This window comes from Rosa chinensis, chromosome 6 (genome assembly GCF_002994745.2).
Source record: "Rosa chinensis cultivar Old Blush chromosome 6, RchiOBHm-V2, whole genome shotgun sequence".
Taxonomy (NCBI): Eukaryota; Viridiplantae; Streptophyta; class Magnoliopsida; order Rosales; family Rosaceae; genus Rosa; species Rosa chinensis.
In genome coordinates this window covers 6,196,860-6,219,770 of record NC_037093.1, presented here as the reverse complement: position 1 = coordinate 6,219,770, position 22,911 = coordinate 6,196,860, and the positions used below count along the sequence as shown (strand labels likewise).

General features: G+C 40.8%; 3 protein-coding genes across 3 annotated transcripts; all 3 read right to left on the bottom strand.

Annotated features, from left to right (window-relative positions):
• Positions 1-820: 820 nt before the first annotated feature.
• On the bottom strand, positions 821-8,776 carry LOC112170321 (TMV resistance protein N). The gene is made up of 7 exons (XM_024307571.2): positions 8,144-8,776; positions 6,669-7,761; positions 6,262-6,537; positions 5,063-6,151; positions 4,164-4,956; positions 3,287-3,356; positions 821-839 (listed from the first exon to the last, which is right to left on the bottom strand). The coding sequence occupies exons 1-5, from the start codon at positions 8,668-8,670 to the stop codon at positions 4,282-4,284; spliced, it is 3,660 nt and encodes a 1,219-aa protein (XP_024163339.1). The 5' UTR covers positions 8,671-8,776; the 3' UTR covers positions 821-839; positions 3,287-3,356; positions 4,164-4,281.
• A 4,401-nt stretch (positions 8,777-13,177) lies between these two features.
• Positions 13,178-17,200, bottom strand: LOC112170689 (disease resistance protein RUN1). Its single transcript, XM_040508092.1, has 5 exons — positions 15,700-17,200; positions 15,235-15,412; positions 14,330-15,155; positions 13,922-14,197; positions 13,178-13,811 (listed from the first exon to the last, which is right to left on the bottom strand). Exons 2-5 carry the CDS (start codon positions 15,288-15,290, stop codon positions 13,362-13,364), a joined length of 1,608 nt encoding a protein of 535 aa, XP_040364026.1. The 5' UTR covers positions 15,291-15,412; positions 15,700-17,200; the 3' UTR covers positions 13,178-13,361.
• Positions 15,696-16,779, bottom strand: LOC112170688 (disease resistance protein ADR2-like). The gene is made up of 2 exons (XM_024308014.1): positions 16,632-16,779; positions 15,696-16,051 (listed from the first exon to the last, which is right to left on the bottom strand). Exons 1-2 carry the CDS (start codon positions 16,777-16,779, stop codon positions 15,696-15,698), a joined length of 504 nt encoding a protein of 167 aa, XP_024163782.1.
• Positions 17,201-22,911: the final 5,711 nt, after the last annotated feature.

Genomic DNA, 22,911 nt, shown 5'->3' with positions numbered 1-22,911 from the left:
TTACTGGCCAGTCACTCCACTCCACAACGCTTGAGTATGTCTGAGAGAGACATGAACCGAGTGAGAATAGCTAACTTAAATTGGAATCAATTAACATAATAATTAAACCCAAGTGGTTATCATTATTTAGGACACTTTACTTTCTTCACAAGTGATTCACTTTAGAATGTCATTTTATGGAGTTCTCTTATAATGCAATAATGCAACTGATGATCAACACTAAATACAGAATTGAACGAAACTTACATGAAAAGTTATGTTTGCTTTTTTCTTTTCTTTTGTTCTCTGACAATCATGACTGCAGCTTCCAACAATTTTACTACTTCCGTACCAGTCTACCCATTGTTTCGAGTAGACGATCATTTTCCAAGGGTTTGCTTAAATAGTCATCCACGCCAACCTCCAACATCCTTCTTGTTTTCTCACCTGGTATATGAGCTGTTAATGCAATGATCGGAATGCGAATATGGTAAGATTCCTCCACTTTCCTTATGTGCGTCATTACCTCCAATCCATCCATTTCTGGCATCTGCATGTTAATTTCAACACCAAAGTCACACACTGACACATGTACACAGGACTTTTATATACCAACACGCTGGTTGAGTATATAATGTTTAATTCATTACCTGACAGGCTGACACACCAGCATGATTATTAATTCATTACCCGAATTCCATAGCCGCCCCCCCCCACCTCCTCCCTCCCTCTCTCTTCTTGTTACATTCAATAGCATGACCCTCTCTGAACCTCAACCTTCACAGACTTCAAAAATTCCTCTATTTCATTCCATCCACAATACCCAAAAAACTGAAAGTGTCTAAGAGGAAATCTAGAACCTGCAGAGAGAGCATGAAGAAAAGCTTTAGATAATTAGCCTGACATGATATGCTTACGACCAATTAAGAAAATTCTCCAACACCAGCCAGTTGGTGGTATCAATGCATTCATCTTTATGGTCTTGCATTTTCTTGAGGAGTATGGTCTTAATTCAGGTCAGATGATTAATAAAGCCAAGTCCCAAGTTTTTATTAGCCATCACCTTGAAAGAAGGAAGCATTCTATTATTTCTACTCTAGGAATTTCTCTGGGTACTGCTCCATTTTCTTACTTGGGTGTGCCCATTTTCCGTGGTAAGCCGCGGGCGGTTTATTTTCGTGCCATCATGGACAGAATTCGAATGGCAGGGATCTCTATTGTCAATGGCAGGGCGTCTACAATTAATTAAATCAGTCGTATCTAGCATGCTTGTGTATAGCTTTCAAGTTTATGAGTGGCTGACAAGTTTACTACAAAAATTGGAGACTTGGTCACACAATTTTTTGTGGTCAGGTTCAGTTGCTAAGAGGGGTGTGCCTCTAATTGCATGGAAGACTTGTTGCACTTCCTTGGAGGAGGGTGGCTTGGGGCTAAAGAGTTTGACCGTATTGAATCAATCCTTTCTTCTTAAAAAGTGTTGGGAAGTTCTTTCTTCCTCTTCGGAAGGCTGTAAATTTCTTCGTGGACGATTTATTTGGCATGGTAGGCCTCGGAGTTCTTATGCCATCTCATCTATTTGGCCTGGCTTGAAAAAATTTTGGCCTAAAGTTATATCACAGGGTAGGTGGCTCATTGGTTCTGGTTCCCAAATTTCTTTTTGGAATGACAATTTTATTGGTGTTCCTCTAAAGAACTTTTTTGGAGCTTATGAAGGGGTGGTGGAGCAGATGGATGGATTTGTTAATGATTATATTCATGATGGCCACTGGGATCTCCCTCATCTTCTCCAATTGCATTTTCCGGATCTTTGTGATATTATTACCAGTATTCCAATTGCATTTAATCCACAGGAAGAAGATAAATTAATTTGGTCAGCCTCTTCTTCTGGCACACTCACGGCAAGAGAGGCTTTTCATTTTGTAAGGCCTTCTTTACCTACGGTGGATTGGGGGCGATTGGTTTGGTGTAAATATGTGGCACCTCGTATGTCAATTTTAGTTTGGAAAGTCTTGAGGGGAAGGGTGCCAACTGAGGATTTTTTACAACGACGTGGTGTCTCGTTGTGTTCAATGTGTCTACTATGTCGGCAACAGACGGAGTCCAAAGAGCATGTATTTCTTCACTGCCCATATGCAAGGTCCATATGGTCTTTTATGTTGGAAAAATTTGAGTTGGGTTTCATTCCTAATTCATTACATGACCTATTTGCATTGGGTTTAATGGTTGGTCGCAGCCCCCAATTGAGAGGATTATGGGTTTGCTTGTTTCTGTGCCTCTCTTTGATTTATTTGGCAAACAAGGAATAAGGTGAGATATGAGGGCATTACTCCAGATGTTGCTATGGCTTGCAGGTTAATTAATGGCCATGTTTATGCTTCTAGTCGCATAGCTACTAGACATATGTTTAACAACATACAGGAGCTTTGTGTCTTGAAGAGGTTTGGTGCTACTTGTAGGCTGCGTTGTGCCCCAAAAATTTACGAGGTGAATTGGCATCCACCTATTATTGGTTGGTTCAAAGTTAACACGGATGTTGCTTGGAAGCGAAGGGAGGATCGTTCAGGTTATGGTGGTCTTTTTTCGTGATTATCATGGGGAGGTTGTCGGTGCCTTTTCATCATTCCTTGACATTCCTAGTTCCATTGCTGCGGAGGTTATGGCAATGATCAAGGCAATTGAGCTTGCATGGGTTCGAGATTGGAAACATATTTGGCTTGAAGTTGACTCGTCCCTTATTCTAAATTTTCTCCCCTCTCCCAGATGGTACCTTGGCAATTACAGGTGGCATGGAAGAATTGTGTGCATCACATTTCAATGATGCAATTTCATTGCTCACATATGTTTCGTGAAGGTAATCAGGTGGCTGATGCATTGGCCAATTTTGGCGCTTCGGGTACAAGCTTTACTTGGTTTGATTCATCTCCCAGTTTCGTTAATCAATTTTGTTTAAGAGATAAGTTGGGTCTCCCTAATTTTCGTTTTAGATGATTTCTTTTGTTTTGGAAGGCAGGATGATGTCTGTCATTCCTCATCAGTAGTACTTTACTTCTGGAAGGTGCAGGACATGTCCTCTCCTCTTACTTGTATTTTCCTTTACTTTTAATAAATATTTTTCCTCGCAAAAAAAAAAAAAAAATGCATTCATCTTTATCAACTCTAGAATCGATGGCTAATGGCAACATAAATCGGCACAACTCTATATCACATACAAATTGCAAAGAGTGTGCTATAACATCCATTGTTGCAACCATACAATCATGGCAATTTAGCATCCAATGGTACAAGTATGGACATCCAACATCCGTACCTTTTATTGGTTTACTGTATAGAAAGCCTGCCCATCCTCTTCAAGGGGAGCCACATAACTGTCATACAATCTGCTAAGAGTACAATGCAAGACTAAATAAAACTCTCTGCAACAGCACACACTCATTGTATAAAAGTACAATTTCAATAGTACAAGCCTGCAAAGGTACTGATAGCATATAGACTAGAATTACTAGCTTTACATGTTTTTCTGTACATCAAACTAACTTATAGAGAAGCAACGGGCAAATCCAGATTATTATACATGTAAAACTACTGCAAGTAATACGGCCCGTTCACCTGGTCAACTACTGACCAGTGATGATTTGCTCACTTACCGTCCAATTTCAATTGGACGGTTGACAGATCTCATCCTCCAAAATCCAGATGCCTGTCAACCGTCTGATTGAAATTGGACAGTAAGTGAGCAAATCATCCCTGGTCAGCTACTGACCAGGTGAACTGGGTAGGCAAGTAATATAGGTTACACAAGATATATGCCGCATGATAAGAGCATCTCCAACAGACTCCCTACATGAGCTTTTCAGTTACTTAGAGAATTTGCTCCAATGTACTCCCTATCATGCTCCTATATAAAATAACAAAATCACTAGAAGCTCCTGAATGCAAGTAGAAAGAAAGTGGCTCTAGTGCATTACGTTACACTTTCTTATTATTCTTGCCAAAATATTAAATTTAAAAGAGTATAAAATGGTTTTTTTTCCCTTAAAATTTGACCATGGTTGGAGCAACAATTTAAAAAGTAAACCCTGTAAAATAATTTGTGGTGGAGTGACTGGAGTCCAATAAATATGCTGGCAGAATAATAGCTATCTAATTAATAAGACACTATATAAACAAGAGTGAACCAGGCTAACCTATCTGTGAAAAATGAGGCAAGATGGATCCAGATAGTGATTACCGCAGAAGTTCAATGAGAGAAGAGGGACCACTGACCATTCCGCACTCATTTCCAACCACGGGATCAAAAAGTCCTTAATTTTGGTTTTTCAAAGTGGCCGGTATTGAATCCCCTTTTTTCTGCCAATATAGTTCTTCAAGGGTGCAGGTTCTGCTACCAGTACCACTGGTTTCCCCTTCAACTCGATTCTCAAAATCAATCAATATATCCTCATATGAAGGAGACATCCTACTGCTTGATTGAGTTACTGTTTGGTTCAACTCTAGCACATCTTGCTCATATATCAGACGTACCCCACACTCCTTCACCTTCAGACCTGGCCCTCTTGTTTCAAATAAGAACTCAAGCTGACTGCATCTGTTATGCCACCAATCTGTACCAAAGTATTTATCACGGGACACATAGAATATCCAAAGATGATCCAACTCAACCTGGCAAAATTGTTCGCTAAAGCGAAATGCAGGCTGTTTGCCGTATACTTCTAATTCTCTTCCATTGAGCTTCAGGCAACATACAAGGTGATGAGTAGCCTTAAAAGTCTTGAATTGACAGGCATCAAGCTCATCAACCTGACGGTGCACATGGAGTACAAAAACAGCACACAAAACAAATCCCAAAAACCTGCTCTTTTTCCAACCTGGAAGTAAGTCTACAGTTAATGAACTCCCAAATCCTTGATAATCAAACCACTCAGGAATTCTACTTCCAGGAATTACAATTTGAAAAGTTTCCGTCGCACTAGAAATTTGCTGTCATGAAAAATAGGTATTTAATTAATTGATTTAATATGAGCAAAAACACACACCAGAGAGAGAGAGAGAGAGTACAACGAGAGAGGGGAGAGAGAGCTAGTACCTGATTAAGGAATATCCTCAGCATTTCAAATGCGATGTTACTGCAGCCCTGATTGTCATTTAGTTTAAAGCAATTGATGAAATTGAAATATGATGTCTCCAATCTATCGAATTTGGATACATCAAACAGCATTTCCAGTGAAGAACAACCATCTGCCCTCACATCCAATTTACTATTTGATGGAAGTCCTGACAACTCTTGAAGTGTCTTGCAATTCTCCAAATTAATGTTCTGAAGCTTAAAACAGGAGCTGATGCTTGGAGGAAGCTTAACAAAATTATTTCCACTCAGATTTAGTGCCACTAAGGAGGGGAAACAGGCAAAGTTGGCAAATGCAGCGTCACCAAGATTGCAGTTACTTATGTTTAGATCTGTTAAATTACATAGACGAGATAGTGGCAACCAGATACTCATTGATGTATTTGCATTTTGCTCTGGAGAATAACACAGATCAGATATAGGCAACTGCATACTCATTGGATCTATATTGGCTCTTTGCACGAATCTAGTAGGCAAGAACCATGACAAATATTTCCCAACAACTGCACAACCACGTTCTGTAAGATGATTTACAGCAGTTCTAATTGCACCATTCTCCCTCGCACTATCCTGTTTGCCAAGTTTCAAACATCCAGAAAGATCAAGCTTTTGAAGAGACTCCAATCTGCTAAAGGTGCTTGGAAAGCAAACAAGATTTTTGCAGTTGCTCAGATTCAGCGAAGCAAGGCCACTCAGGCATCCAATTGACATAGGTAGTGTTTCAATGGGTGTCTCATCGAGACAAAGCTTTGATAAGCGCTCCATATTTCCAGCGAACTCGGGAATCTTTTTAACTTTTGAGCAGTTAGAAAGAATTAAAGTTTCAAGAGATTCCATTTCAATCTTACTTGGCAGACTCTCGAGACTCTCGCAATCTTTAAGATTCAATACAATAAGCCTTTTGAGTTGTCCGACGGATTGATGAAGTTCTACCAAAGTCTTGCATCCTTCAAGATCTAAAGTCTCAAGATTTTGAACGCCTGTGAGGTCTGGGGTCTGGACAATTTTTTGAGAATGGCATAGTCTGATGAACTTTAACTTGTCAAAATTCTGTTCAACACATATATAAAGCAATCAGGAAAATAGTAAGGCACAACATGAATAGAATCTTCTAATACAAATTAATGAACAATCAATAGTCTATCAACCAACAGTCTTACCTTTGCTCCTTCCCAGAGGTGTTCGATGTTGCTGCGGCACAAGTTAAGTTCAATAAGTTCGTCTGGTTCAAAATCTTGTGGGAGGGATCTTAAGGGGTACCCACTCCAATCAAGGAGCCTCAAGGAATTAGAAAGAAAAGTGAGGCCTTTTGGAAGATCCACGTTACGAATATGAAGAAGACTGAGTTGAGACAAATTTGAAAAGGCTTCTGGTTTCCAATGAGCCCCTTCTAACTCAGGCAAGTCCATTACCATGGCTCGGATTTTGTCTGTTCCCTAATTATGAAAACAAGAGTAACAAGTGATGTTAAATAAGACAAAGGATACTACTACTGATTACTTAAATAAATTAAAGCTGTTCTATGCTTCTCTTTTCTTTTCTTTTTTCTACATAATCACACTCCTACCTTATTTTTCTTCAGCACACTATGGATGACTTCAGAAGACCATAGTCTACTTCGTTTACCTGGCTCATCAGGGGACTCTCGACGAACTATTTCAAAGCCCATTTCTTGTAGCAAATCATGCATCGACAGTTTGTTCTTAAAAATAGTAATGAGAGCTTTTTCCTCAAGAACCTTTAAACCAATGACAGGTTCTAGCTTGCAGTAGCCTAGTATTTGTGTCACACGATCCCTGTCCTTCCCCTTGTACAAACAAGCAATATGTAGGAATATCTGTTGGTCTTTTTCCTCTAGTCCATCAAAACTAATCTGAAGCACATCCATAATTTTTCTATTTGGTGTATTGTGTAGCCTCTCTATTGTACTTTCCCATTCATTGGTGCTTCTACCAGATAGAAAAGAACCTAAAACCACAAGAGCCAGCGGAAGCCCTTGAGCATACCCTAAAATATGGTGGCACAAGTCTGAATAATCTTCCGGTGGGAATCTGTTCTTGAAAGCCTTTAAACTCAACAGTTGAATAGCTTCACCACGAGTTAACCCAGTAGTCTTGTATTTACCATCAACATCCCTTAGCAAATGAATATCTGGAGTTGTTATAATAATTCTACTCCCTGGACCGAACCAGTTACGACGTCCAGCCAATTTATCTAATTGATTGATGTGATCCACATCATCAATAACAATAAGCACCTTTAGTTTACATAACCGCCTTTCTATCATAGTAGCTCCTGCATATTCATCCTCAATGTCAACTTTTGTCCTCAGGATTCTGGAAAGTAGTTTTTCTTGTAGAGAAACCAGGCCATGCTTTTCAGATTTTTCTCTAACATTGGAAAGAATGCAGCTTTGGTCAAAATGCTGACAAATTTCATCATGGATGGCTCGAGCAAGTGTTGTCTTACCTATGCCCCGCATCCCATGGATCCCTATAAAACGCACCCCGCCAAGCTGCGGACATATGTAATTGGTTAATAAATCATGAATGCGGGAATCCACTCCTATGAAGCCCTTGTCAACACTTGAAGAGGTATAAGTACCACCTATTTTACCTAGTATATCCCAAAAAATGACCTCAATCAATTCTCCCTCATCCCTGAGAAGAAAAAAGAAAATAGAGTTAGCAAGTAACATGTCAAAAGAAAAAAACCATTTCCATTTACTCATTTAGCACAAATAAATGCAAATACCGATCTCTCAACTCTACAAGAGTTTGCAGTTGGAATCTGATCGTAATCTGACTACAGATAGGCACTCCATTCGTATTAATTATATCCCTCCCTCAGAAAACGCAAATTGCCAAACTTAGATCCACCAATTTACTCAAAAGAGACGAGTTATATTTTATTTAAGATCCGCGTATGGATTATATATCCCTGCCAAACATTATATGCAGTAGAGAATTCCAATTTATTTCAAAAAAAAAAAAAAAAAACAAAAAACATATGAAAGTATGAAGGAAGGGGACTAGTGCTTACTTAAACTGTCCCGAATCAAACCCGGAAATATTGGCCACCGAAGTCAAAGCATGTCTCCACTCCTTTAGTTTGTCCTTATTCCCATAAACTTCTTCATGTTCCCTTACCTCTGCTGGACGGAGCTGAAAACATCCCCTTTGCCAGCGCACATGAGAAGGATCCACGCTGTAGAAGATCGGGACGACTATTTGTCCCCTCTCTTCCCTGCATTGAAGAATCTTGGAGAGTTCATCCAAGCACCAGGATGAAGAAGCGAAATTCTCTGAAAGAACGACAATGGCGACTCTTGAGTCCTCAATTGCCGTTAAAAGTGATGGGCCAATGGTTGATCCTCTCTCCAGGCTTTCGTCATCTATAAAGGTTATAATTCCTCTGGCAGTTAGGGCACGATACAGATGGCAGATGAAAGTCTCGCGGGTATCTTCCCCCCTGAAGCTTAGAAACACATCGTATTTCCATCGTCGACGACAAGACAAAGTCGACGCCTGAATCATATTCTCCATTGTTTGAATACTGAAACTCTCCATGGTAGATCTAGCCAACCCGACAAAACTGTTGGTTGACGGATAGTCTACGGCGAGATAAGAATGATGGAGGGAAATAGCTGCGGAGCTGCCCGCCCACTTCCCAGCTATTTCCCACAGCGATTGCAATTTTTAACTATTTTTTCCAGTTTTGGGGGCCCCAACGGTCAATTATATATATATATATATATATATATATATGGAAGGAGACTTCTCTTATAATGCAACTGATGATCAACACTAGATACAGAATTGAACGAAACTTGCATGAAAAGCTCTGTCTGCAGCTTCCAACAATTTTACTACTTCCCTACCAGTCTACCCATTGTTTCAAGCAGACGATCCTTTTCCAAGGGTTTGCTCAAATAGTCATCCATGCCGGCCTCCAACATCCTTCTTGTTTCCTCGCCTGGTGTGTGAGCTGTTAATGCAATGATCGGAATGCGAACATGGCGAGCTTTCTCCACTTTCCTTATCTCCCTTGTTGCTTCAAATACATCCATTTCTGGCATCTGCATGTTAATTTCAACACCAAAGTCACACACTGACACATGCATGTACACAAGACTAGGAACAAGAATATACTAACACGCTGGCTGAGTATATAATGTTTAATTCATTATCTGACAGTCCAATATTAGTACAAAATCATATTCATGTTTCCCTTGGTTGTCTAGATCTGTGCGAATTACATCTAGAGCTTCTCTTCCATTTTCACAAAGCTTCACAGTTGCTCCCTCCCTTAACAGAATTCTCATAGCCAAATAGCTCAGAAGCTCATCATCCTCGGCAACTAAAATTTTTTTTCCCACTCAAGGGTGTGCTTGGATTATCATGTTCATGTATTTTTCTATGCGGAAGTGGGTGGTCTTGACCAACTGGTGAGTTCCTTGGCATAGAGCCAACATTATCAGACTGGTAGTGATATTGCATTGGTTAAGATGAGATATCAGATTCATCATCAGTATGTAACCGATATCTTGATTGACTAGGAGCTCAACAGACTACTTTTGATTCAACCAGAAATGGGCCCCCTGCTGATCTCTTTGGTATTGCACCCCCATACTCTGGAAGTAATCTTACCACTTCAAATAGAAAAGTACCATGAAGTGCCCTTTCAATGATAACATCATCCGGATCAAGGCCACCAAAGTCCATTCTATGAGATTTCGGACTTTCAAACCAAACAGTCCTGCACCAAGCGTTTTGAAGGCCTCTTTTGAATTCAGTTACAATCTTACATAATTCCGGAAATGGCCCAGCTTTAGTATCTATCACTACCAATATAAAGGCAGATGCATCACGAAGATTGGTGGTCGTCTTCTTAAACAGAGAGAGCATGTTGTTATACGTTTCATCCATAGCACTCATTAAAGGGTGAACCTCCTTTGCTCCATTACTGGAGTTGCATGATGTAGATTTGCTCAAGCAGTCCTGCAGACCCAAATCAGACCTGAAGAGGAACTATGATGATGTTGAGAATGGTAACTCTTCAACTTCATGTGTTTTATTTTCTTGAGAGTATGAGCTAGTTATCCCCACTGTTCTACCACTAATACCTTTATCCCAAGGCTACCCTTCATGCACCGGTGTACTATTCTCCGTCGCTCTTCATTTTTAATCAGTAGTACAACAATGGATTCCTCTACCTTAGGACTACTAGGAGTGCTGCGGAATACATTCAACCTAAATCGTTTATGTTTAGGTTGGATATAAACATAAACGATTTAGGTTGGATATAAACATAAACGATTTAGGTTGGACTACTAGGAGTTGATAAAGATTTTTCCACTTTCCTCATCTGCCTCGTTGCTTGAAATCCATCCATTTCTGGCATCTGCATGTTGATTCCAGCACCAAAGTCACACACTGACACACATGTATACGAGACTACAAACAATAATATACTAACACGCTGGTTGAGTATATAATGTTTAGTTCATTACCTGACACACAAGCACGACCATTAATTCATTAGCCGAATTCCATAGCCCTTTTCTTTTTTTCTTTTTCTTTTTTCTCTTGTTACATTCAATAGCATCACCCTCTCTGAACCTCAAGCCCTACCTCTTCATAGACTTCAAAAATTCCTCTATTTCTTTCCATCGACAATACCCAAAAAACTTAAAGTGTAGAGAGAAAACTAACTAAGTTCATCAAGTCCAAATGAATTTGCATTCAATTATGAGGAAAGTTCAAGTTACCTTTATACATATGTACTGCCTCAAGTTTCACTATCTATATCACATGGAGATCTTGATCCTGCAGAGACAGCATGAAGAAAGGCTCTAGATAATTAGCCTAACATGATATGCTTACGACCAATTAAGAAAATTCTCTAACACCAGCTAGTTGGTGGTATCAATGCATTCATCTTTATCAACTCTAGAATCTATGGCTAAGGGCAACAAATATCGGCACAACTCTGTAACACATATAAATTGCAAAGAATGTGCTATAACATCCATTGCTACAATCATACAATCATGGCAATTTAGCATCCAATGGTACAAGTATGGACCGTCCCACATCCATACCTTTTATTGGTTTACTGTATAGAAGACCTGCCCATCCTCTTCATAGGGAGACACATAATTGTCATACAATCTGCTAAGAGTGCAATGCAAGACTACTTAAATTTCCCTGCAACAGCACACACCCATTGTATAAAAACACAATTTCAATAGTACAAGCCTGCAAAGGTACTGATAGCATATAGACTAGAATTACTGGCTTTACATGCTTTTCTGTATATCAAACTAACTTATAGAGAAGCAATGGGCAAATCCAGATTATTATACATGTAAAACTACTGCAAGTAATATAGGTTAGACAAGAAATATGCCACATGATCAGAGCATCTGCAACGGACTCCCTACACGAGCTTTTAAGTTACTTAGGGAATTTGCTCCAATGTAGTCCCTACCATGCCCCTAAAATAACAAAATCACAAGAAGCTCCTCAATGCAAGTAGAACGAGAGTGGTACTAGTGCATTAAGTTGCACTTTCTTATTATTCTTGCCAAAATATTAAATTTAAAAGAGTATAAAATTGGTTATTCTTCTTAAAAGTTTGACCATGGTTGGAGGAACAATTTAAAAACAAAGTACCCTGTGAAATAATTTGAAGTGGAGTCCACTAAATATGCTGGCAGAATAATAACTATCTAATTAGTAAGTCACAATAGAAACTAGAGTGACCAGGCTAACCTATCTGTGAAAAATGAGGCAAGAGAGCTGCAGATAGTAATTACTGCAGAAGTTCAATGACAGAAGAGGGACCACTGACCATTCTGCACTCATTTCCAACCATGGGATAAAAAAGTCCTTAATTTTGGTTTCTCAAAGTGGCGGGTATCGAATCCCTATAATTCTGCCAATCCTATAGTTCTTCAAGGGTGCAGGTTCTGCTACCAGTACCACTGGTTTCCCCTTCAACTCGATTCTCGAAATCAATTAACATATCCTCATATGGGGGAGATATCCTACTGCTGGATTGAGTTACAGTTTGGTTCAATTCTAGCACATCTCGATCATATATCAGACGTACCCCACACTCCTTCACCCTCAGACCTGGCCCTCTTGTTTCAAATAAGAACTTAAGCTTTCTGCAACTGTTATGCCACCAATCTGTACCAAAGTATTTCTCACGGGACACATAGAATATCCAAAGGTGATCTGACTCAACCCGGCAAAATTGTTCACTAAAGCGAAATGCAGGCTGTTTGCCGTATACTTGTAATTCTCTTCCACTGAGCTTCAGGCAACATACAAGATGATGAGTAGCCTTAAAAGTCTTGAACTGACGGATATGAAGCTCATCAACCTGACGATGCTCATGGAGTACAAAAACAGCACACAAAACAAATCCCAAAAACCTACTCTTATTCCAACCTGGAAGTAGGTCTACAGTTAATGAACTCCCAAATCTTCGATGATCAAACCACTCAGGAATTCTACTTCCAGGAATTACAATTTTAAAAGTTTCCGTCGCACTAGAAATTCGCTGTCATGAAAGATAGGTATTTAATTTAATTGATTTAATATGAGCAAAAACACACACCACAACGAGAGAGAAGAAAGAGAGCTAGTACCCGATTAAGGAATATCCTCAGCAGTTCAAATGCTATGTTACTGCAGGCCTGATTGTCATTTAGTTTGAAGCAATTGATGAAATTGAAATATGATTTCTCCAATCTATTGAAATTGGATACATCAAACAGCATTTCCAGTGAAGAACAACCATCTGCCCTCACATCCAATTTACTATTTGATGGAAGTCCCGACAACTCTTGAAGTGTCTTGCAATTCTCCAAATTAATGTTCTGAAGCTTAAAACAGGATCTGATGCTTGGAGGAAGCTTAACAAAATTATTTCCACTCAGATTTAGTGCAACTAAGGAGGGACAACAGGCAAAGTTGGCAAATGCAGGGTCACCAAGATTGCATTTACTTATGTTCAGATCTGTTAAATTACATGGACGAAACAGTGGCAACTGGCTACTCATTGATGTGTTTGCATTTTGCTCTGTAGAATAACACAGATCAGATACAGACAACTGAATACTCAGTGGTTCTAGGTGGCAAGTACCATGACAAATATTTCCCAACAACCTCACAACAACGTTTTGTAAGATGATTTAAAGAAGCTCTAATTGCACCATTCTCCCTTGCACTATCCTGTTCGCCAAGTTTCAAACATCCAGAAAGATTAAGCTTTTCAAGAGACTCCAATCTACTAAAGGTGCTTGGAAGGCAAACAAGATTTTGCAATTGCTCAGATTCAGAGAAGCAAGGCTACTCAGGCGTCCAATTGACACAGGTAGTTTTTCAATGGCAGTCTCATTGAGATAAAGCTTTGATAAATGCTCCATATTTCCAGCGAACTCGGGAATCTTTTTAACTTTTGAGCAGTTAGAAAGAATTAAAGTTTCAAGAGATTCCATTTCAATCTTACTTGGCAAGCTCTCGAGACTCTCGCAATCTTTAAGATTCAACAGAATAAGCCTTTTGAGTTGTCCAACGGATTGATGAAGTATTACCAAAGTCTTACATCCTTCAAGATTTTGAACGCCTGTGAGGTCTGGGGTCTGGACAATTTTTTGAGAATGGCATAGTTTGATGAACTTTAACTTGTCATAATTCTGTTCAACACATATATAAAGCAATCAGGAAAATAGCAAGGCACAACATAAACAGTCTTTTCTAATGCAAATTAATGAACAATCAATAGTCTATCAACCAACAGTCGTACCTTTGCTCCTTTCCAGAGGTGCTCAATGTTGCTGTGGCACAAGTTAAGTTCAACAAGTTCGTGTGGTTCAAAGTTTTGTGGGAGGGATCTTAAGGGGTACCCACTCCATTCAAGGAGTCTCAAGGAATTAGATAGAAAAGTGAGGCCTTCAGGAAGCTCCACATTACGAATATGGAGAAGACTGAGTTCAGATAAATTTGAAAAGGCTTCTGGTTTCCAATGAGCCACTTCTAACTCAGGCAAGTCCATTACAATGGCTTGGATTTTGTCTGTTCCCTAATTATGAAAAACAGGAGTAACAAGTGATGCTCAACACGATAAAGAATACTACTATTGATCACTTAAATAAATTAAAGCTGTTCTATGCTTCTCTTTTCTTTTATTTTTTCTACATAATCACACTCTTACCTTATTTTTCTTCAGCACCTTGTGGATATCTTCAGGAAACCATAATCTACTTCGTTTACCTGGCTTTTCAGGGGACTGCCGACGAACTATTTCCAAGCCCATTTCTTGTAGCAAATCATGCATCAACAGTTTGTTGTTAAAGATAGTAATGAGAGATTTATCAACAAGAACACTTAAACCAATGCCAGGGTTTAGCTGGTAGTCTAGTATTTGCGTCACACGATCCCTGTCCTTCCCCTTGTACAAACAAGCAATATGTAGGAATATCTGTTTGTCTTTTTCCTCTAGTCCGTCAAAACTGATCTGAAGCACATCCATAACTTGTCTATTTGATGTATTGTTTAGTCTCTCTATTGTACTTTCCCATTCATTGGTGCTTCTACCAAATAGAAAAGAACCTAAAACCACAAGAGCCAACGGAAGCCCCTGAGCATACCCTAAAATATGGTGGCACAAGTCCAAATAATCTTCTGGTGGGAAGCTCTTCTTGAAAGCCTTTAAACTCAATAGTTGAATAGCTTCACCATCAGTTAACCCAGTAGCCTTGTATGTAGCATCAACATCATGTCCCCTTAGCAAATGAATATCTGGGGTGGTTACAATAATTCTACTCCCTCGACCGAACCAGTCCCGATTTCCAGCCAATTTATCTAATTGATTGGAGCGATCCACATCATCAATAACAACAAGCACCTTTAGTTTACATAACCTCTTTTCTATCATAGTAGCCCCTGCATATTCATCCTCAACGTCAATTTTTGTCATCAGGATTCTGGAAAGTAGTTTTTCTTGTAGAGAAACAAGGCCATCCTTTTCAGACTTTTCTCTAACATTGGAAAGAATGCAGCGTCGGTCAAAATCCTGACAAATTTCATCGTGGATAGCTCGAGCAAGTGTTGTCTTACCTATGCCCCGCATGCCATGGATCCCTATAAAACGCACCCCACCAAGCTGCGGACATATGTAATTGCTTAATAAATCATCAATGCGGGAATCCATTCCTATGAAGCCCTTGTCAACACTTGAAGAGGTATAAGTATCACCTACCGCGTAACAATGTGCTCAATCATTTTTCCGTCATCCCTGAGAAGAAAAAAGAAAATAGATAAAACACTGAGTTAGCACAAATACATGCAGTCAAAAGGAAAAAGAAAAAAACATTTCCATTTACTCATTTAGCACAAATACATGCAAATACTGATCTCTCAACTATACAAGAGTTTGCAGTTGAAATCCTAGAGAAGTCATATTTTATTTAAGATTAATTTGTGGGTGGATTATCCCTGCCAAACATTATATGCAGTAGAGAATTCCAATTTATTTCAACAAAAAAAACATATTAAGTATGAAGGAAGGGGACTGGTACTTACTCATATGTACTTGAATCCCACCCAGCAATCCTGCTCACCTCTCTCAAACCATCTGTCCACTCCTTTAGTTTGTCCTTATTCCCATAAACTTCTTCATGTTCCCTTACCTCTACTGTATGGAGCTGAAAACTTCCCCTTCGCTTGCGCACATCAGAAGGATCCACTTGGTAGAAGATTGGGTAGATTATTTGTCCCCTCTCCTCCCTGCATTGAAGAATCTTGGAGAGTTCATCCAAGCACCAGGATGAAGAAGCGAAATTCTCTGAAAAAACGACAAGGGCCGATCTTGAGTCCTCAATTGCTGTAGAAAGTGATGGGCCAATGATTGATCCTCTCTCCAGGCTTTCGTCATCTAAAAAGGTTATAATTCCTTTTGCAGTTAGTGCACAATAATACAGATGGCAGATGAAAGTGTCGCGGGTATCTTTCCCTCTGAAGCTTAAAAAAACATCGTATTTCCATCGTCGACGGGGAGACCAAGTTGACGTCATTGTTTGAACCCCTACTATTTAAGACTGAAACTCTCCCTCAGCCTCTTGTAGTCTTGTAGATCTAGCCAACCAGAAAAAACTGTTGGTTGGCGGATAGGCTACGGCGACATAAGACTGATAGAGGGTCTTTGATGAGTGTAACCCATCGTTACCCTTCTCATAAGCAACGTCCCAACACCAGAGCATCTTTTGTGATCCTTATCATGCCGGCTAGCTATTTGTCTGCATGCTATTTGAAATAGTTTATGTCTTGTGAACCACGCCATTTTTTAGCATGGAAGAAATGAAGATGTTTTGAATTTCCTTTTCTTTTTCAGTGTGATAACAAAATTTGGTGATCACTGGTGGTAAATGAGAGCATGGAATTCCAGGATATAAGATTCCGGGAGTCCATGCTTCGAAACACCTTCCACGCCTCATCTCTACTAACATCAAACACACCTCCATGATCGCACACCTTGCTATACATGGTAATGCGAGCAGTCGCAACGTAAACGCAAGCATCCAAAGACATTTTCAAAGCGAGGGCGTGTGCCTGCCGGCCATATCCACCATCACGAACTAAGCACGCTGGTAAATGCAAACTCATTCGGGAGGTAATGCGCCAACATGGCAGCAAATAAACGAAAACAAGCTACAGCCCGACCCCGCTGTGCGTACCCGGAAATGAGAGCGGTCCAGGTGACGAGGTTTCTTCTGGGCATTTCATCGAACAGTTGGCGGGCGTGGTCTAGGTAGCCGAATTTGGAGCACATGTTGATGAGGTGGTTGGAGACAAAGAGGTCTGGAGGAGTGATGGGGTTGTGGGCAAGCATGTAATGGTGCAGAGAGAGGCCTTGTTGGAGGCAGTGGTGGCGAGCGCATGCGTGGAAGAGAGTGGCGTAGGTTTGGTTGGAGTGAGTTTGAGTTGGTGGCGGTTGAAGAGTGGAGAACAGTGAGAGTGATGGAGCTCTACGGTGAAGAACACGAGGAATGCAGAAAAATTAGAAATGCAGAGAGAAAAGGGATTCAAAAGATATTCATTTCATTCATAACTGCCACAATGGCTTGGTTCCCATACATATCCGAATTATTATAACTAACAGACAAAAGAGATAGCTGGCAGATTAGGACCACATGGGAGCTAAAATATCTAACTACTCTCAGCAGCTGGGCTGGACTCTACTAGTAAATGGGCTAAGGTGATGATAGACCGCAAGTGTAAATGCAGCAGGCTCTGGCTATGTTTGGGGGGGCTTTTTTGCTCCCCTGCTTATAAGCACAATAGCATGATGTGTTTGGTGACTGCGCTTATTTGCGGGCTTTGAAAAAAGCTGCCCCAGCTTCTATCTAAAAGCAGAAGCTGCCTCCCCCCAGCTTTTAAAAGCCAGAAGCTCCGCGAGCACTGTAGCGGGGAGTACTGTTCATTAATGAATTTTTTTAAATCCCGGTTTCTACCCTCCGTTGGCAGAAGCAATTACAGTCATCTGCCATCATCAAACCCGATCTCCCTCTCCCTCTCACAGAACTCGATCTCCCTCTCACAGAAAAAGAACTCGCTCTCCCTCCTCAGAACTCGAACTCGCTCTCCCTCTCCCTCCTCAGAACTCGCTCTCCCTCTCACAGAACCCGATCTCCCTCTCCCTCTCACAGAACGCATCGATCTCTCTCTCACAGAACCCGATCTCCCTCTCACAGAACGCATCCTCGATCTCCATCCAGTCGCCGCCGCTATCTGTGCATCCCATCTCGATCTCCCTCTAATCACAGAACCCATCAGTCGCCGCATCTCGATCTCCGCCTCACTTGCATCTCATCAGGATTTCGGAAGTGAAATTGAAGCCTCAATCAAGCAAGTCAGTCTCTCTCCCTCTGCTTCGTTCTTATCTTTAATCTAATTGTTGTTATTTTTGTTTTGATTTTTGTAGTTATGGGAATGTTTAACAAAATGGTTAAGTGAATTTGTATGGGCTGTGATGAACTTAGGGTTTCGAGTTGTAGGATTCAGTTCTTTAATTGACTTGGTTTTATTGGTGTAGTTGCTCATTGATTTAGGTTTCGCGCATTGCTTTCTGCATGATATAGAAATATTAATCGAATCCCTTACCTAGAGGTAATGATGATGGACATGGAAAGTTGAAAATCTGAAAGCTAGGAATAGAGAGACCAGGGGTGGTCTAGATGTGCACAATTCAGCTTGACAGTGGTTAATCATCTTCTTCGGTTCTTCCCCTAGCTGCGAAAATCTCTACAATCTGAAAATCCTTATTGGCTGAAATTGCAGGGATTTCAAATGTCCTGGGATGTTGTCACGGTGCCCTGAGTAAGTTTCGGAGAGAGAAGGCACTTAAAGTTTCGGTCACTGCGTGGAATAATGTCTCAGATCTCTTGTCCCTCCTAGGTACATTCCCAATATGCTCTTTTAATATACAGTTGGACATGTTGTGATTTTGTTGTCAATTCGAGTAATGCTCTGTTATGAATACGAACGATATCAAGTTATCAGATTATTGATTTTGAAATTTGAACTATCGATCAAGTGGACAGCCGTTTGTAAAATTCTAGGTGTGAGTAAAACAAATGATATCTTTCTTGTATGTTGTATCTATGCTCTTCTAAAAGAAACTAGATTCCAGGTGCCCACTTGTGTGTACATACTTGCCAAGCTATGAACTGAGGGGTTCTTCAGCCTTTTTGTGTTCCTCCTGGTCCCCTGCAAGGCTCAAGGATTCTCCGAGGCATACAAGATCCATTTTCATAAGATTCACTTGTGTAATAATTTATTACATCTCAAAACTGTAACCACTAGCTTCCCTTGTTTATTAGTTCTGCTTTTCACTTGGACTAACAAGCTTGTCCTCGCTGAAGTGTTCTTTTGTCCCTGACCTCTTATGAGGTATTTCAGAGCTTTCTTGTATGTTGGTTTTTTGTCCTCTTAGTGAAAGTTTACTTGCCAAAATAAAAAGGAGGTGGTTGTTTAAGAGGTTTCTTTTCCATGTTGTACATTTTGCGCCATGCAAATTTCTATAACCTCATAGATGGATGGGGTTGAATCAAGTGACTCTAATTACAGTAATCAAACACAAGCTAACCAGTGCAAATGTACTTGGGACATGCAAGGTTATTCATTTGATAAGCAAGTGAAGATTGTCATTGCCACCATGACACTTCATAATTATATACGGAGACATGCACATGGTGATAGACATTTTGTCCGCAGTGAAGAAAGAGAAGGTTATGGGTCAAGTGGTGAGATAGAAATGGATGATGATGTAGAAGAAGAATATCATGGTCACTATGCACAAGAAATGGAAGCAATAAGAAATAGCATTACTCAAAGTTTGATGAATGCGCATAATAACGTGAACATTTGATGTGAACTAGAAACTATGATTTATAATAATATAGTCACCATGATTTATAATCATATTGTCCAATATTAATCAAATAGTCACCATGCTTTATAAATCAAATAGTCACCATTTGAACAATATTGTTTTATATACAATTAATTAAGCAAAATTATCTCTCATGTCCAATTCGGTCATTCCACAAATAAAAAGCACAAGCCAGTTTGATTTACCAAACACTTTGCCACTGCTTCTGCCACTAACAGCCCTTATAAAAAGCCAGTTTACCAAACACTCAGCAGCTTTGCTTTTCAGCCACTTATTCTCAGAAATAAGCAGAAGCCAGCTTTTTCTCAAGGAACAGCCATACCAAACATAGCCTCTATCAAGTGCCCCCTCGTGAAGCACAAGCCTGTCCTCAGGCGCAAAAAACTGGAAATCGGGCAGCTATGTCATGAGCATCTTCCCAGGTTGCATCCTCCACAGGTAGGCCTTTCCACTGTATGAGCCAGGTGGTAATTCGCTTCTTGTTCAGACTCCTGGTACCCATGTCTAGTACCTTGAGGGGCTGCCATTGAAATTCTCCAGAGTTGTCAAATTGAGGCAGGGTTGGTGACACTGGGATGTCATCTCCAATGCGTCTCTTTAGCAATGAAACATGGAACACCGGGTGTAGTCTGGAAGATGGTGGAAGTTTAAGATGGTAAGCCACTGTCCCAATCTTCTTCACCACTTGGAATGGGCCATAATAGCGTGGTGCCAGCTTGTGGGATGATCTTTTGAGTAATGACCGCTGGCGGTAAGGGTGAAGTTTCAAGAAGACCCAATCTCCCTCCGTAAATTCTCTCTCGGTGTGGCCCTTATCATAAATTTGCTTCATTCTGTTTTGGGCTTCAGCCATGTGTGACTTGAGGTTTTGGAGGAGAAGGTCTCGGGTCTGTAATGCGGAATCCACAGCATTCACCTTTGTTGAACCAGGAAGGTATTTCTCAATTGAGGGTGGAGGATGCCCATAGAGAGCTTCAAAGGGGGACATTCGAATTGTGGAGTGGAAAGTGGTGTTATTCCACCACTCGGCCCAGTGTAGTAGTTCTTTCCATGTAGATGGTTTGTCCAGCACGAAGCAGCGAAGAAAGTGTTCCAAAGAGCGATTAACCACTTCAGATTGCCCATCAGATTGAGGGTGATATGCAGAGCTATGGCAGAGTTGTGTGCCCTGTAGTTTGAAAAAAACAGTCCAAAAATGGCTCAAGAAAACAGGGTCACGGTCACTGACAATCCGTTTTGGCATTCCATGGAGTTTGAAGATGTGCTTCATGAAGGTATCAGCTATTTGAGAGGCTGTAAAGGGGTGAGACACAGGCACAAAGTGTGCATATTTGGATAGGCGATCAACTACAACCATGATGGCATTGTAACCTTGAGAATCTGGCAACCCTTCGACGAAGTCCATGGAAATGTCTTCCCAAGTGTGATCTGGAATTGGCAGTGGCTGCAACAGGCCAGGTGGATGGATTGATTCATATTTTTGGCGCTGGCATTGGTCACAAGAAGCAACATACAATTTCACATCTTTCCTCATTCCCGGCCAAGCAAAGTTTCGAGAGAGACGTGTGAGTGTTCGAAGATAGCCAGAATGTCCTGCTTGAAGTGAGGCATGAAACTCAAGGAGGAGTTTAGAACGCCATTCTGATGTCTCAGGCACAAAAATACGATCCTTGTAGAATAGTCTGCCCTGGTGGAGTTTGAAATTCTTGTTGGTAGGGATGCCATCCTTGAGTGCTTGGATGATTGCCTGTGCGGAAGGATCATGTTGACAAGCTCGATCAATAAGGTAGATGCTGTCAAAGACTGGGGAGGACACCGTTTGAATGGCACAAAGCTCATGCCGCCTGGATAGTATGTCAGGTACAGTGTTGGTATTCCCTGCCTTGTACTCAATTGTATAATTATAGCCTAGGAGTTTTGCTATCCACTTGTGTTGCGCAGGAGTGGAGATTCGTTGATCCATCAAATGCTTCAAAGTTTGATGGTCAGTAAGGATTTTGAAAGAATTGCCCAGAAGATAAGGTCTCCACTTGTCAATGGCATACATCACCGCGAACATCTCACGATCATAAGTGGACATAGCTTGATGGTTTGGAGAGAGGGACTTACTGAGGAAGGCTACTGGGTGTTTCTCTTGAGTCAACACTGCACCGATTCCAGATCCGCTAGCATCAGTTTCAACCACAAATGGCTTTGTGAAATCCGGAAGGGCCAAGACCGGAGCGGAGATTATGGCCTGTTTTAGGCGTTCAAATGCTTGCTCTGAGGCTGGGTTCCACTGAAAATTATCAGTTTTGAGCATTGCAGTCAATGGTTGTGCAATCACACCGAAGTACGGCACAAAACGCCTATAATATCCGGCCAAACCGAGAAACCCTCGAAGACTCTTAACTGACTTGGGTTTGGGCCAATCAGTAATGCATTTGATCTTGGAAGGATCCATCTCAACTCCTTTGGCACTGACCACATGGCCCAAGTATTCAACTTGGGTCTTAGCAAGTGCACATTTGGACAGCTTGAGCTTTAAATTGTTAGCTCGCAATAACTCAAATACATGTGTAATGTGAGAAAGATGAGTAAGTAAATCGGAGCTAAAAATTAAGATGTCATCAAAGAAAACCAACACAAACTTACGAAGTAGTGGCTTGAAGATGTGATTCATCAAGGCTTGAAACGTTGAAGGGGCGTTCGTTAGGCCAAAAGGCATAACAACGAATTCAAAGTGGCCATCATGTGTCCGAAATGCCGTTTTTTCAATGTCGTCTTCATGCATTCTGATTTGATGATATCCGGAACGAAGGTCCAATTTGGTAAAGTATGTAGCCCCATGGAGTTCATCCAATAATTCATCGACTACCGGAATTGGAAATCGATCTTTGACCGTTACGGCATTAAGTCCCCTGTAATCCACACAAAACCTCCATGTCCCTTCTTTCTTTTTGACAAGCAGGACCGGAGAAGAATAGGGACTGGAACTGGGTCTTATCAAGCCTGCCTGTAACATTTCTTGAACTTGGGCTTCTAGCTCGTCCTTTTGGGAATGGGCATAGCGGTAAGGTCTGACATTGACTGGGCCAGAATTGGGCAAGAGGGTTATTCTGTGGTCAATGGCTCGTTTTGGGGGCAACCGCGTTGGGGGTTGAAAGAGGTCATCAAACAAGGAGAGAAGGTCCTGTACACATTGAGGAAGGGTGTGGACAGGGTCGATACCGGTTTGGAGTAGGGAAGATGATTGCTCGGCCTGAACCAACGCGAGCAAGCCGGAGGTATCCGGAGTCCGGTTAGTAGCTGAAAGGCCATGGAGTGTGTAGCACTGACCGTCCATGAAGAAAACCATTACTTTT

Excerpts from the sequence above, each read along its gene's own strand:
- LOC112170321 (XM_024307571.2), bottom strand. The coding sequence starts at position 8,670 with ATGGAGAGTTTCAGTATTCAAACAATGGAGAATATGATTCAGGCGTCG. Across the intron at positions 6,538-6,668 it reads GTGTGCTGAAGAAAAATAAG|GGAACAGACAAAATCCGAGC; the intron begins GTAGGAGTGTGA and ends TTTCATAATTAG. Across the intron at positions 6,152-6,261 it reads ACCTCTGGGAAGGAGCAAAG|AATTTTGACAAGTTAAAGTT; the intron begins GTAAGACTGTTG and ends TGTGTTGAACAG.
- LOC112170689 (XM_040508092.1), bottom strand. The coding sequence starts at position 15,290 with ATGTCCGCAGCTTGGTGGGGTGCGTTTTATAGGGATCCATGGCATGCG. Across the intron at positions 14,198-14,329 it reads AGGTGCTGAAGAAAAATAAG|GGAACAGACAAAATCCAAGC; the intron begins GTAAGAGTGTGA and ends TTTCATAATTAG. Across the intron at positions 13,812-13,921 it reads ACCTCTGGAAAGGAGCAAAG|AATTATGACAAGTTAAAGTT; the intron begins GTACGACTGTTG and ends TGTGTTGAACAG.
- LOC112170688 (XM_024308014.1), bottom strand. The coding sequence starts at position 16,779 with ATGAGTTTGCATTTACCAGCGTGCTTAGTTCGTGATGGTGGATATGGC. Across the intron at positions 16,052-16,631 it reads CAAGGTGTGCGATCATGGAG|ATGACGAAAGCCTGGAGAGA; the intron begins GTGTGTTTGATG and ends TAACCTTTTTAG.